At 49.1% G+C, this 14,908-nt stretch overlaps 2 protein-coding genes across 4 annotated transcripts; both read left to right on the plus strand.

Annotated features, from left to right (window-relative positions):
* Window positions 1-386: 386 nt before the first annotated feature.
* LOC147216014 (tRNA selenocysteine 1-associated protein 1-like) lies at window positions 387-6,386 on the plus strand. Of its 3 annotated transcripts, XM_086178234.1 has the most exons (9): window positions 387-546; window positions 1,803-1,900; window positions 1,976-2,075; window positions 3,716-3,765; window positions 3,857-3,988; window positions 4,147-4,263; window positions 4,348-4,558; window positions 4,645-4,678; window positions 5,129-6,386. In XM_086178234.1, the coding sequence occupies exons 1-9, from the start codon at window positions 523-525 to the stop codon at window positions 5,287-5,289; spliced, it is 927 nt and encodes a 308-aa protein (XP_086034360.1). In that variant the 5' UTR covers window positions 387-522; the 3' UTR covers window positions 5,290-6,386. The 3 variants fall into 3 exon arrangements, with proteins under 3 accessions (XP_086034360.1, XP_086034361.1, XP_086034363.1); XM_086178235.1 differs by lacking the exon at window positions 3,857-3,988; XM_086178237.1 differs by lacking the exon at window positions 387-546 and having other exon boundaries at window positions 2,004-2,075.
* Window positions 6,387-7,469: 1,083 nt separating this feature from the next.
* On the plus strand, window positions 7,470-13,754 carry tmem200b (transmembrane protein 200B). The gene is made up of 2 exons (XM_086177758.1): window positions 7,470-7,875; window positions 12,263-13,754. The coding sequence occupies exon 2, from the start codon at window positions 12,307-12,309 to the stop codon at window positions 13,543-13,545; it is 1,239 nt and encodes a 412-aa protein (XP_086033884.1). The 5' UTR covers window positions 7,470-7,875; window positions 12,263-12,306; the 3' UTR covers window positions 13,546-13,754.
* The last annotated feature ends 1,154 nt before the right edge of the window (window positions 13,755-14,908 follow it).

Here is a 14,908-nt window from a genome sequence, read left to right on the forward strand (position 1 = left end):
CGACAGGTGGCGTTAAGAGCCGTTCACCCTGTCATTCATGCATCATATAGAGGCATACAACTAATCACTCCCACATTCACACATCTTCTGGAGAGAAACAACCATTCACCCTGTTATTCACACATCTGCACAATTAAAGGCCGCCAACTAATCTTCTGCATGTTTTTGGACAATCGGAGGAAGCCAGACAGCTCAGAGTAAGATGAATCACATAAACAGCGCATAGAAGTCACTGTTTTTAATTCGTGTAGTGCGTATAATGTTTCAAAATAATGATTTTGAGCAATACAACATGTCAATTTTCTCGAAAGAACCATGGAAAGCGCCACCGTGTGACGCACTTACGTACCGACGTTGATCACATGAGGTCATTACGCAAGGACGTCCCCACCACACACACACACACACACGCGCACTCCCGCCTGTGGGCCTCGCGTTGTTAGCATGCGGCTCACATGGTGAAGTCGCGTTTTAGCCCATCTTCGAAGTTTATTGTTGAACATTCGCACGCCGGGTGTTACAATGAGCACACTATGGATGGGAAATGTGAGTTATTTAATATATTTCTTGTGGTTTTTAGTCGGATCTGTGCGTTGTAGTTAGCTAGCCTTCGCTCGTGGTATCGATGCTAATCTGAAAGAAGGCTAGCTAGCCTGCTCTTTTCAATAGCGGGACAAACTGCCGAGGAACATGAAGAACTCGATATATTCACATTTTATATTAATTTGACGACAGTTTTCGAGGTTAACGTGTACAAAAGTGTCCCCAGGTAGTCTTTAGAAATGGCAATGAGTGTTTATTTTCAAAGTTACTCATGAACTCATCGGCCGTTACGTGTATTTGTGACGTTTCATTGAAGTATTAGTCCATCTGCCTAATGTAATCCAGCCATTTTATAATCATTTTGCTTTTTATTTGTTCAAAATCTACATTTATTATATTTCAAATACGTAAACATCCCACAGAAGGTGATGGTCTTTCGACCTTATAAAGTCACTTACCTGCCGTTGAACACTCGCACATAATAACACATTTATTCATTCATTGATACCATATATGTGCAACCGATCTTTAATTTTAATAACTTTAAAAGGCCTCTAGTAGCATTAAACTGAGCATTTTGACCTATAGACATCCGAAATCGGGTAGAAAAGCAGTTGATTATTCATTTTACCCCACTTCCTGTCAGCGAGAGCAGAAGGCCTCAAACAACTGTTGGTTGAACTGACAATATTTTAAAGTCCTACAATCCTGAGGTTATTTCCTCAACAACCTCACAGTTTGTCTATATTAAGTGGGAAAATGTTTGTAAAAAACGGTTGATAGTGGTTTACAAGCCCCCCCGGGTGATCACTGAAAAGTAAGTAAACGCTGAATATTGGTGTATGTGATGAGCTGTACACGACCTTTTTCTCCCAAACCAAATATAAACTGTTCAAATGTTTGCTTCTTGATGGAAATGTATGCCGATACATTGCTCCGCTAGTTTCCTAACATTTAGAAGGTAAAGAATAGCTGATATAAAATGTGATTAGAACAGATATACTATATTGGATTTTTCAAATGTTATATATTCTTTGAATCTGTTTAATTTTAAGCATTTCATTTCCCGACAGCCACTTGGGAGCCTTTCCTTTTCCTTTACGTTTTTGGGAGCCTTTTTGGATGTCTTTCCGAACCAGACTGGATGCAGAATGCTGCATACACTTTATGACATTCTCCAGACAGTATAAAGCTTCTGAGAAGCCTGGATGTTTACCAAGCGGAAGGTCAGCCTTGTATTTACTGTGTTTCTGCCGCAGCTCGATGCCTACATGGACGAGAAGTTCATTACCAGAGCGTTCTCCACCATGGGCGAGCAGGTTGTTAGTGTGCGCATCATCCGCAACAAGATGACTGGGTGAGAACAGCCTCTTCCCGTTGATACCTAATTTGAGGTGTGTTGTGCTGAGTTGAACCGTGTTTCATCAACTAGGGGCGCTCTGGGGTACTGCTTTGTGGAGATGACAGATGAGGCCACAGCTGAGAGGTGTCTTCGAAAGATCAACGGCAAAGCCTTACCAGGAGCCAACCCGGTAGGAGAACAGTCACACTAACGCCGGGTTACTGAGAGGAGGTTAATGTCAAGATGAGGAAAACGTCTGTTTAATATACTGTAATTCCAGCATCTAAACCGCCACTGTTTCACACGCTGTAAGAAATGCAGCTTTTACAACCATGCAGCCAATTAATGGATTTTTATAGTGTAATTACGGTAGCTTCCTTTCAGCGAACCAGTTTACAATAATTCTTCAGATCAGCCATTTTGTGCTTTTTGCACACACCCAAATCATGAAAAAGATGTGCAGAAATATATTTGATGTTCTGAAAAAAAGCATTTACATTGTGTATGGGTAGTTGAAGATGATACCATCATTCATTTCATTCAGAGTTTTCCCAAAAATATATACCTGTAACATCTTGTTGTGTTAAAAGCCCATGTTTCAACCGGGACTTCCGAAACCTATAGACAAATGCGGCTTATTTATGTATAATTTTATTTTTTCTTTTAAAAATTGCCTTATTTTCCACACCAGAAGACGCTCCGGATTATAAGGCACACCTTCAATGAATTGGCTATTTAAAAAAAAAAAAATCATATAAGGTGCACCACATTATAAGGGGCATATAATAGAAGCTACAGTAGTGGCTGGGGTTGCGTTATGCATCCACTACATGAAGCTGGCCTGAAGGGAATGTCAACAAAACACTCCGATAAGTCAGTCAGACTTTATTAATAGAATACAAACCAAAGTTCTGACAACTCCATTCACTCCCAAAAGAAGTTAGTGCATTCACAATACGGTACCGTACGTACCGGTCGCTCTTACTGGTATTTGCACTGCCTTCGTTGAAAACAGTGTATTTCCAACTCCATTTGTCACATTTCAAAGCGTTTCATAAAATGAAAGCACCGAGAAGGAGCGCCTCTAAATTCATTGGTGTTAAGTTTGCATGCTGCGCTGTTGCCTTCATTTGAATAGTGACCGTGGTGACGCTTCTACTTGCTGCTCTCTGTTCAAGTTTGTCCTCTAACTGCAGCCGTCCCGCTTTGTTTCCTCAGAAACTGTTTAGTCTTCTTTACTTGGCGCAGGTCATCTTATTGCTTCCTCCACTTCCGCACCATTGATTTGTTAATGTTGGATTCTGTCGCTGCTGCTCTATTCGTGTTCTACTGCGTGACTGATCGCCTTCAGTTTAAACTCTGCAATGTAAGCGTGGGCCTTGAAAGGTGCCATTTAGGGGTCTTTATACACACAAGTGGTAGGACTGGAATTCCCCTTTATCGTTTTTACCGCTGCGACTTCGGCGATGCGCGCGTCACACACACACACACACATGCACACACAAATGAAAATAAAAATGCACGCTTTGTGCAGTCATATATCCCAGCATCCGCCGTGCGCTACTTCTTCTATGGGAGAAAATGGAGTCGGCGGCTGCTTCCTGTAGTTGCGAGACCTCTTGCGGCTCAATATTGATCCATGTATGAGGCGCACTGTCGTTTTTTGAGAAATTAAGGCCTTTCTGGTGCGGTTGATAGAAATGTGCGCTCTATAGTCCGGAGTTTACAGTGTACTGATAGTTTTCTTCAAAACGTTCTTGTATTAGAAAAAAAAGGTGATTGTAATGGATGTTAACTCATGATACTGACGGCATGAAATGTCTTTCCCAGCCCACGAGATTCAAGTTGAACCGAGCTACGTTTGGAAAACAGGAAACCGGGTAAGTAGTTTGTCACCTGGAAATGTTAAACCGCTCCCAGAATCAGACCGAATCCACAGGGGGTTTCTCGCCTCGTCCCGTGTGTCTGCAGTCAGATGTACTCTCTGTTCGTGGGAGACCTCACACCGGAGGTGGACGACGGGATGCTTTACGAGTTCTTCTACAATCGCTACCCTACATGTAGAGGGGGCAAGGTGGTGCTGGACAGCATGGGCAACTCCAAGTGAGTTGTCACGGCATTTTCCCCGTCTTCACTGCCTCTGCTGATGCCGTTCGGGGTCTAAGGCAGAAATGAAACCTTTCTTTACTGAAACACCGAGGCCGCCGGTCACAGCTTCGGGTTAACCTCGTGCATCAGGTGCAATTTTTTTTTGCTTTCAGGGGCTGCGGATTCGTCCAGTTCCCGGACGAGCGGCTGCAGAAGCGGGCTCTGGACGAGTGTCAGGGGGCCGTGGGCCTGGGCAGCAAACCCCTGAGGCTGAGCCTGGCCGCCAACAAGTGAGTTTGCGCCCAGAGCCCGGAAAATACCAGGCCGCGCGAGCACGTCGTCATTCTTAACGCGTCTTTTGCTTGCCCGCGCAGTTTGAGGAACCGGCCCCAGCAGACAGAAGCCAAGTCCTGGCCGTCCAGCACCGCCGCCACCACGTACGCTCCCACCTACGACCAGTACAACCAGTACCAACAGGCCTACCAGGGCTACTACTCTTCCTGGGGCTACGACCAAACGGCGGCCAACTACGGCTACAACTACGGGCAGTATGATTACTCCCAATACGCCCCCCCGCAGCAGCAGGTGACTTCTGAGCCCGCTCGCAGACGGCCCTCCAAATATCAGTTCGTAAGTCACGGACCGCTCACACGTGGCCTCCTCTCTTTCAGGAAATCGACGACCTGGAGGACGACGGCCTGGAAGGTTCGTCGCTCGCTTTCTTTTCCTCATTCTGTGTGAAATGGCAGATGTCTAATTAACGTCGCGCTTGCCGTGGAGCGCCGTGCCGTGGCCGACCGCAGTATTCTCACCGCTGGCAGGGGAAATTGATATTATTTCTTGTCCGGTTGAAATATAGTGAACATTCTTACCCAGATGAGAGCGACATAAAGGTGGATCACATGTGACAGAGTCACAAAATCACTGTTTAAGGGGTTTTTGAAATTCCCCCAGTGTGGGGACGGCTGAAGGAATATTGTATTCCGCTGTATTGTGTTCCTGATTTGTTCCTGGTGACAAGATGCAGTGTGCTTTGTGCGCCTCCTTGTGAAACTAATCCCCGAACCAAGGATTTCACGCTATCAGGCAGTCGACAAACGGCGATGGCATGACCGGGGTCGTTACATGCCGGTAACTCGTGTGTGTGTGTTACAGATCCCAGCCCAGAACTGGACATCTACGAGACCAACAAGAAATACATGGAGCTGAGCGAGGAACTGTACGACGCTTTCATGGACTCTCACTGGCAGTCGGAGGACTTTAGCGCAGAGCAGGACCTGAGGCTGTCCAGCCTGCCCGACCCCATCTGCTGCTGAGAGCCGGCAGGACCCACTGACTTCTGTTTTTGCTTTTTAAGGACACAAAGGAAAACGTCGTCATTATTTAGCGTTGGGAACGAGCGCGGCCGCGCGCCGCGGAACTGGATGCGTCCTTTCTTTTTATTTCAGATAGTTGAACTTTTCAGTTATTCGGGGTCATAATGAACAATAAAATTTTTAACACAATCCATTAGGATATAGTGACACCCCTGGGTATTTTATATTTAGTAAGATTCTACACCGTTCTATCATCAACATCCTTGATGTAAACCGCATTACGACCGTGTGGGTTTTCTCCTCGATCTTAAAACAGACGCTTATTTTATCGAAGGCAATAAAAAGAAAACTATACCTTGATGCGATTATAACAGAATCAAAGTGATCCAAAATGATCCAAATTCAGTTTTTTTTTATTGTAAATATGACAAGAAAATGACAATACTCAAACTGCGCATTAGTGATTATTATATATATATATATATATATATCGGCGCTGTGTTCACAGGACCTAAAGGCTCCGGGTCGTTCATTCTGTTCCCCTCCGGATCTCGTCCGCAGGACGAGAATGTCAAATATAAAATAGTTTTCGTTAAAAAACCCCGTGTGACATCATGACCGCCTTATTCAGCTGTTGTTTCTGCGGCACGAATACCCGGAGCTTGTAAGCACACATCTACACCTTCTACTGATGCATTTTTCTTTTTAAAAATTGACTACTCTTGCAGATTTAATACACCGCTTTGCTTATTTGGTCTCAAGATGTAATTTGTAGCCTTATTAATGTTATTTTTATTGTAGTTTTACTCAAATTAGCAGTCGGTTTCAGCCAGTCATCCCTCCAGCTGCAGCTGCACGGTTGTCCACTAGGTGGAGACAAAGAGCGGCTCCTGCTTCTTGGCTCTGGAGGCTTCTCGCAGGCTTCCTCAGACCAGGAGCTCCTGAGCGGAGCTGCAGTGGATGTTTGGAAGGTAGTTGTGTGGTTTTTCTTTAAATGATTCACTGTCTGTGGATCGGCTTGTACAATTAGAGGTGAATTCGATTTTGATAACGCTTTCAAATGTTCATGTTGATATAAATAAAGCAAGAAAAACAAATGTGTGTGTGTGTGTGTGTGTGCAGCTGAAATGCAACCGATAACAGTTTTTTTCTGTTATATTGTTAACAGTTTCAGGCTGTATGAAAATGTCCTTCCAGTTTTAAACATGTTGACCCTCCAGGTGGTGACGAGATGGTTCACCAGGCAGGAGCAGAGCGGTGCTTGATGTTGACGTAGCTATCACTCATGGATTTTCTTATTAATTAAAAATGTTTTTATTCAAATATACTGCTTTGCACTTCATCGTGATGGACTTATTCAAGGATTTCATATGGGAGAGTTTAATCTGAACTGCTGAGTGATATAAAATGCAATTTTGCTATGAAAATTTATCACAATTTTTTTTTTTTTTTTTTTTTTTTTTGTAGAAATGTGTTATAGTGATACAAACAAACCAAAAAAAAAAATTGAAAATATAATGTTTTTATTCTGCTTCTCCTGCAGGGGAGGCGGAGTCTATCCCAGCTGTGATTGGACGGGAGGCGGGGCTCACCTGGGAGCCTCACCTGTCAATCACAAGGCCACATGGAGACAAACAACAATGAAAATATACAATAATCATATTTTACTCCGGTGTTTTTCTTTTATAGGTTATAAAAACATGGATTCGTAAAACACCTCAGGCATCCACTCCTTACTTGAGTGGGCGAGGGATTCTTCCAGAACAGAGAAAAACAGAACACCAGCTCATCTCCATGTCCTCCACCATCCTGAGGAACACTGAGGGACACATCTGCTCCTCTGCTGCTGAGGAACACAAACTTGACTATTATATTCATTTTCAACCTGTGTGTGTGTGTGTGTGTGTGTGTGAAGGTCGCTCCGTCCAGAATGTGGACACTCAGGTCTTCATGGTGGACCATGGAGTCCTGACCTGAAGAGATGCTCCTCCTCTTTCTTCACCTCCATCTCCTCATAAGACCTACTGAGGATGAACCACCTGCAAGCCCTCACAGCCTGATGGAGAACTTCGGAACATCTCGTCTGCAGGGTTGGAGGTAGAAGATCCCTACCGGAGAACATCCAATGCTCTTGGACATCTGGAACCCGGATTCATCTGCTCCCACCGATGGGTTTCCAGCTCTGGTCCTGCACAGGTGTTCCTGCCGGCTCTTATTTTGAAAAGCCGGGCTCTGCTGGCGCGTCGGGCGGACCGAGGCTGCAGACTCTCGGCTGGAGGACAAGGAGAAGGAGGAGCTGAAGTTGGAAGCGGGGACCTTTCCTGCACCCACGCACTCCACGCCACGCCACGCCTCGGCTCTCATGCGTCTCCCGAGCGGCTCCGAGCAGCTGCAACAGTTTCCGGCGGCGGCCGCCCTCCGCCGCCCTCCGCCGGGGCGCCGGATCTCCGCCCGGGGAAGTTGAGCGCGTCCGTCCGGGCTGCAGCCTCCTCACCGCCGCGGCTCCATGGACGCGCAGCGTGGACGCGGAACCTCGTCTGACTCGGAGCTCCACGCGGCGAGATTCCACCGCTGACCTCCACTCGGGTAATTCATATATATATATTTTTTATTTTCTTTCTAAATCCGCCCTTCCTACCCACGATCCGCGCAGATCCACGCCCCGTGGATCTTCTCCCCCTCCCTCGTCCCCGCGGAGGAGATGCTTGCACTTGTGGCTCCAACATCTCCTTTCCAGTCTTCTCCCTCCCGAGGTGCAGAGGATCCTCCTGCAGCAGAGAAGATCTGCAGGCTTCCATCGGTCCTACGTGAAGTTCTGTGCAGGAGGACCTGAAGGAATCCTCCGCGTCCATGTGGGTGGAAGTTCTTCTCCACTGTTTGAACGTCACACCGGAGCTCGACACTTTCACAGTCTTTGGAAGGAGCAGAGGTGATGGTCGGAACTCCAGGAGATACTGCTCTCCGTGGAAGCAGCGGCGCTGGTTCTCCTCTGTCCGGTCAGGACATCTACGGCTTTTTGTCGTGGCTCAGGATCAGGAGTCTTCTGGAAAGATCTCGAGGGACCCGGTAGTTTTGATGGCTGACTCGTCACCGGAGGGTTCTGGTCTGAACCTCGGTTTTGAATGTTCTCCTGTCAGGACACATCTACCCTGCTCCCTGCAGGGGCTGCAGCCAATCATCTGCCCCCATCCAACCCTTCATGTCCTCCTCCCCTCCATCCATCAACCTCCTTTCTGGTCTTCTTCTAGACCTCCTCAGCCCTCAGCATCCTTCTACCCAGATCTTCTCCCTCCTTTCTCTGTTTCCAAACCATCTCAGTGTGACTTTCTCTCCAGAGCATCTGACATGTACTGTCCCGCTGATGGACTCCTTCCTGATCCTCTCCATCCTCCTCAGTCCCAAAGAGGAACCTCCACATCTCCATCTCTACCTCCTGTCTTCCCCTCAGTGTCTCCAAACCAGACACCATGGCTGCTCTTCACCTCCGTCTTCTACCCCTTTCCTTCTAACCCTTTTCATACATCTCCATCATTGCTCTGGTCTGTTGACCCTTGATACCCTAAAGTCCACCTTCTTCATCTCCACTCCCAGGTCATACCTCCACCTCTCTAGGTTCTCCTCCTTCTGCTCCCTGCTCTCGCTGCACATCGCGGTGTCGTCTGCGAACATCGTTCCGTAAAAATCAATCGAATCGAGCTTCATTTTATGAAATCTGTCGCCGTCCTGATCGGATATTTTCCCTCAATTACCAAAGTTTACATTTTTGAATCTCCCGGACGACGGTCCGAACTCCGGCCTCCAAAAAGGTCTAATCCCATAGTTCAGATTATTTGGATTGAACCTCTGCATTTCATGTTCTTGTTTCAGTTCCGTAGAAGAAACTGGACTGTTTTTCTTCATGTAACAAAACCAAAAGGAGAAAGCATACGAGTCCCTCGGAGATCTTGTCCGCATAATCTGAGCCTCACTTGTTGGAACGGGAGTTTCTGTGGCCATTTTTTCTCTCTTCTCCAATCAGAAAGTCGGCGGTTGAAAATTCAAAGTGTCCTCGGGCAAGAAAACCCCAAGTTGCTCCTGATGGACCGCCGAGCTCCTTGCTGTGTGTCGGACCGGGTGAATGCTATCTAGCTAGCGCTTTGAAACCGCAGGGTGTGAAAGTGCTCAATGAGCGGAGACCATTTACCATTTTGGGTCCGGAAGTTCTTTGTGGCAGGAAAGGGTAAAGAAAAATAGCGCTTACCTCTTGACACAATCCCGTGAGTTGTCAAGGTGCGGCCGCGGATGTTACGTAGAAAAGAAAACAGACTGAAATGACCGAGGCCGGCTCAGATCTGTGAACAGAACCGTGGCTCGTCATCGAACATACAGGATATTTTGCACTTGTGCTACGACAGATACTTGAACATACAAGTCTGGATCCTCTGTGCTGTCGGAATGGTCCGACAAATCAAATCTCCCCATCGGATGTTTTCTCCGCTTTGTATTTCACCTATGCAGAAACCGGAAGAGCATAAATGTTTGGTCGATGGTAGAAGTTTTAGTAATGATTCGTATAAAACTCAAGATTTAGTGGTTATGGATTTTGGCTTCCCTGCGATCATAAAATACAAAATGGGTTGTCATAGCTAGCAGGTAGCCTCACTGACCTGCTCCTGTGTAGTTTGTGATAAAGTCCTGCCAGGACTCCTTCAATCCAGAGCATTGAACCAGTAAACGGAGCCCAACGCCGGTGCAGCGGCGAAAACATCCCAACGGGAAGGGACCGGTTTGATGCTTGAAAACGTTTCCGCGGACCAGTTAAGAGGCACGGAGGCTCAAAGAACAAAAACTTTTGTCAGTGTTGAATCTGAACACAACGATGAGACTTTATATCGTTTCCCCGCTGCCAGACGGTCCCATCTGGGGGCGACGGGACTCAGCGACCCTCCGACTCTGTCGTCTCGTTTTGGTGTCCATCACCTGTTGCGGTGAAGCCGTAAGTTAGGTAGGAATCTTGATATCGTCCTTTAGACGCCGCTTTCTTTTTGATTCTTGTTTCCGGCTCGTTTTTTTTCCGAGGGCCAGCTTGTGGTGGCCGACGTGTGAAATGGCGCGACAGTAAAAACTATCATTTGTACCAAGAAAGATTTTCTTTGCGTACCGGTGCAGGTCCGAGGACCCCTTCCGTACCTGAGGTGTGAATGAATGAACGAATGCACGTTCTTGTCCGGATCTTCTTGTCGAGGCAACCGGATTTGAATTTCTGGGATGAAGGTGGAGACCTCCTCAAGTGAAGAAATTCAAGTCCGGTTGCCTCGACATGAAGATTTGGACAAGAATGCCTGATGACTCAGAACCTCCGCAGGGTAAATGAACAGTTGTATGTCTTCAATACGTGTCCAGCTCCTGCTCACCCCTGTGACCCCTGACGGCGAGCTAGCCGTGTCCACAGTGAATCAATGAATGATTTCCCAGGTGAGCGCGGATCGTCCGCCGGTTTGTCGCCTTCCAAATAAGGTTAAGACAACCGAGAGCTGTTTGTCGTCTGTTCCAAAGAACACAAATACGATGTGCCTGCGCCCTCGGCTCTCCACGGATGAATATTTACACAAAGCAGAGGGAGGAACATTTGAGCGGTGAGGTAAACTTCTTACAGCCGCCGTTCCTCTCAGAACCAAACACTCGTGATGTTTTTTTTTTTGTTTCGCTTTGCTGTGTTCATGAGCCGGCAGGAAGGGAGAAGAACGGCACAAGTGCAAATGTTTCCCCCGCTTTGTTTGGACCGGGTTGGATTTATTAGCCGAGGAAGGGGGTATTTAGAGGAGTTATGACTCTCCCCGGCGATTAGCGTTGACTCGTCCCTATAAACAGCCGCTGACAAATGGGCGACACGAGTACACCTGAGGTGGGTGTAGTATGCTAATAACATGCAACTTAGCGGCCCGGCAAATTTCCTTGCGTAGGAGCGTACCCAAACGCAGCGGGTATGCTTTAGGTATGCTTTAGGTATGCTTTAGCGCTACCGAGGAACAGAACAGGAAGGCGACATGGCCTCGGTCCACGTGCCGCTAATGTCACCGTGTTTGCTTGAAATGGAACCGGTAAGCGAACTCTGCGCCGTCCGCTAGTATCGCTAAGCTAGCATGCTAACGTTGAAGTACCTGCGGGCGGCGACATTTGACAACGTTTGTTGCGGTCGAACGGGAGAATAAATGAGCCGTCGCACGTCAAGAGGAAACTATTCGACCGTATCTACGACCGACTCCCGCTCAAAGCCAGATGCCCGCTTCTGTATCCGGCCGCCGTGGATGACTTGGCGGCATCCGAGCCTCGGTTCACAATAAATCTCAGGGACATTTGTAAATGCCAGATTCGCAGCGACGTCACGCTCACCGAGGCATCTGGTGTGAAATGAAACGTCTTCGACCCGGGATAGGTTCCAACCCCGACCAGACCGCGGCCGCAGGACAAGCAGCTTCCAGAATGAACACATGAATGATGAGTGAACGTTCCGGCCAACAAAAGTTTCTTGGATCGGCGGAGCGTTCAGTCATGTTAGTGACGCCTCGGGACATTTTTACTGAGACGATGGCAAAACGGATCGCTTTGTCGACGATTAGCTTGAGCAAAGACAAACTCCTAGATTTCGACAGTTCAACAAATACCCCTCTTTGAACTGATAGTTCACACTTGAATCCGATCCCATTTCGAGCGGCACTGACGTTGAAAGTTCTGTCCTTCTGCCGGCTGGGGTTTGACCACCGTGGGTAAAGTGCTGAGCAGGGCGTCCATCCTCTGCACCTCCTACCTTGTTTTCTTCTGCTTCCCCGTTGCCACAGAAATGTAAACCGCGTTCCCCAGATTTTGTTACACAAGCAAGAGTTCCCCGTGATTGGATCTCCTGATGTGTCCAACTGCGTTGACCCTCGTTCAGATCCGGGTATGATATGTACGCGTTATTCGTACTTACTCTGAAATGCTTCTCCTCCCGCAGCACCGACCGTGACCAGGATCAGAATCGCCGCGCCGACCTGCGCTATGAGATCTCAAAAGTCCCGAGGCGTAGCGCCGTCCTCGCCCTCCCGGCAGCGGAAGAGCCGGTTCACCTTACGGGGCCGGAAGAAGAAGGACCGGGTGATACGAGGCAAGCTCCGCATCCGCTCGGTGCCCGGAGCCTTCCTGGTGCTGGGAGTCCTGGTGGTGGTGGTGGGCACCGCTCTGGCCGTGGCGGGATACTGGCCCTACCGGATGACGGGGTCCTCCATCTTGGGCGGCGGCGAGGGGAAACGTATCGCCGAGTCCCAGACGGGGTGGAGTCTTCGCGCCAAGGGCCTCCTGTCCACCTCCGCTCTCATTCACAGCGATCGGATGAAGCTGCTGGGTCCGGTGATCATGGGCGTGGGGCTCTTCATCCTGATCTGCGCCAACACGGTCCTTTACGAGAACAGGGACCGCGAGACTCAGATGCTGCTCGCGCAGATGCGCAGCGTCATCTGCTCGGTGTCGGCCGCCGTGCCCTCGGCCGACCTCAAAGACATGGCGGTGGCCAACTCCATGGCGAGACACTATCAGTGGGTGGGCAGTTTACCGGCGGCGCACCTCAACATCTTATGTGTGCCGCAGCTGGCCAGCTCCGAGCCGCTGCTCCAGACCGGACGGGCCGGCGACCGGAAGAGCGGCGCCGAGCGCATCTACCGGCAAACCGTCCTCCGCACGGAAGCCCTCCACCATCAAGAGTCGCAGACGCCTCCTTCCGTACACTCCGGGTCGTGCAACTCCAGCCGGACGGACGTCGACGCCGAGCTCGCCGCGGAACGGGAACCCGACCCGGACTCCCGGCCCGTCCCCCTTGTGACGCTAAGCGACTGCCTGGTGTCCGCTTGCTCCATGTCCACCCTGGAGGTGGACGAGGTGGACATCTCCGCCGCTCAGCCCAGGCGCTGCCACAGTATGAGCTACAGGACTAACCCTTACGTAGCCCGGACCGTCCGGCGTCCGGAGGAGAGCGTCCACATCTCCGCAGAGGACGGGCGTACGCCTCAGCAGGACGTCGCCGGGAGACACCCTCCCTCAAGGGTCCACGTCGACATCCCCGGCCAGGTTGCGGATCCCGTCGAGGAGCAGACTCGCGGCAGCTGGCCTCGGCTGGACCTCGGCGGCGGGAGGCGGTACTTGAAGCTGGAGAACAAGGAGGACTCGGTGGACAAACTCCTGGACCGATTAGGGCAGCAGAGTTCTCAGTGGGACAGGAGCTTCGGCTCCGGCCCCTTCCAGTGACGACTTCGGCTTCGGGACGCTCCGGGAGTAACCGGTTCCCTGGGATTTTAAAAACTGAAGTGTTTTTGTTTTGGTTTCAAATCTTCTCAAAGGAACGGAGCTCTGGTTGGAAACGAAGCTACCGCGTTTCTCCGCAGATCCTCCACGACCCGGAATACCGACCCGGAGGCCTGCTCTTTGGTTGTTTGCCGATTTATACAATCAAACCAGTACGACGATCCGCGGACCTAAAGAGGAGCTAAACCGTTTTTACGGTCGGGGTCGGCAGCGGCAGCGGGGAATCGACTCGAAGCTCAACGTCGGAAAGGCTTCGGCCGTTTCCAGATAATCCTGCGAAAGCCGGCGGAGGAAGGATATAAGGGTGCTCGTTCTCACTGTGCTGTCAATTTAGAGCCAAACTACCTGGTCTGTCGGGGCCGTGACGCGCTGGAGGCTCTTGACAAAATGCAACTAGTGTACAAAAATGGGAGTTTTCTCTATTTTTTTTTTCTTTTTTTTTTTTTTTTCAGTTCGCGGAGGTCTGAATTCTCTAAATGCAATGCATGGCAGTGATGTACAGTATGTGACATCTAAATACTTATGCAGATAATGTCTATGTTGGTTTTATGTGTATAAGACATGATGCCGGTTAGAAGATCATTCTGCTCTATTGCAGCTTCCGTCTTATTTACAGACATCGGGCCGTCGGAACGGTTAAAGTGTCCCGGGGTTTGCTGACATCTGGGAGCACGGCGGCGTCGCCGAGTGCAATTACATCTCACGCGAAGGAATTAAAATAACGATTTAGCGAGAAAATCAGCGGCGTGTGACGTCGGAATCCGGATCTGCCTTCAGATTGACCACCTTGTCAATGGGCCGAGTGAATTGTTGTGAAATGCTAATGATCTGCTTTCTCTTGCGTCTCCGTACCGTTCAAAGCGGGGCGAGGAAAGAGCCGCCGCGCCGAAAACAAAAGCCGTCGTTCTAAGGTTTCACGCTATTGTTGTCCCAAGAGGCGCTAATCCCATCCAAAATGCATTTGGAAACATTTCTAAAAAGCTCAACAAGTTCTCTGTGAGTCAAGATAGATCTCATTGCCTTGTAGAGCAGGTCACCCCTAGCTTGACGCGGGAGGCCTTCTGCCTTGACCGCTTTGAGGTCCGGGAGCGCTAACAGCTACATGCTAACAGCTGAAGTTCTACAACGATAGCTTTAATACTCAAAAATATTCTGAATAGAGACTCAGCTTATGGCGGCGTCGCTGGAGGCGAGCCCGGCCCCATCAGAAGCCCCCCAAGTTCCACCGCTGCCCCGATTCTGCTCTTACCACCTGTTAGCGCTACGTAGCTTATGTTGTATTGAGATCATATGCCAGAGAAGAACT

The sequence above is a fragment of the Fistularia commersonii genome, chromosome 30, assembly GCF_037954325.1.
Source record: "Fistularia commersonii isolate RoL2024-O1a breed Wild chromosome 30, RoL_Fcom_v1.0, whole genome shotgun sequence".
NCBI classification, from domain to species: Eukaryota; Metazoa; Chordata; class Actinopteri; order Syngnathiformes; family Fistulariidae; genus Fistularia; species Fistularia commersonii.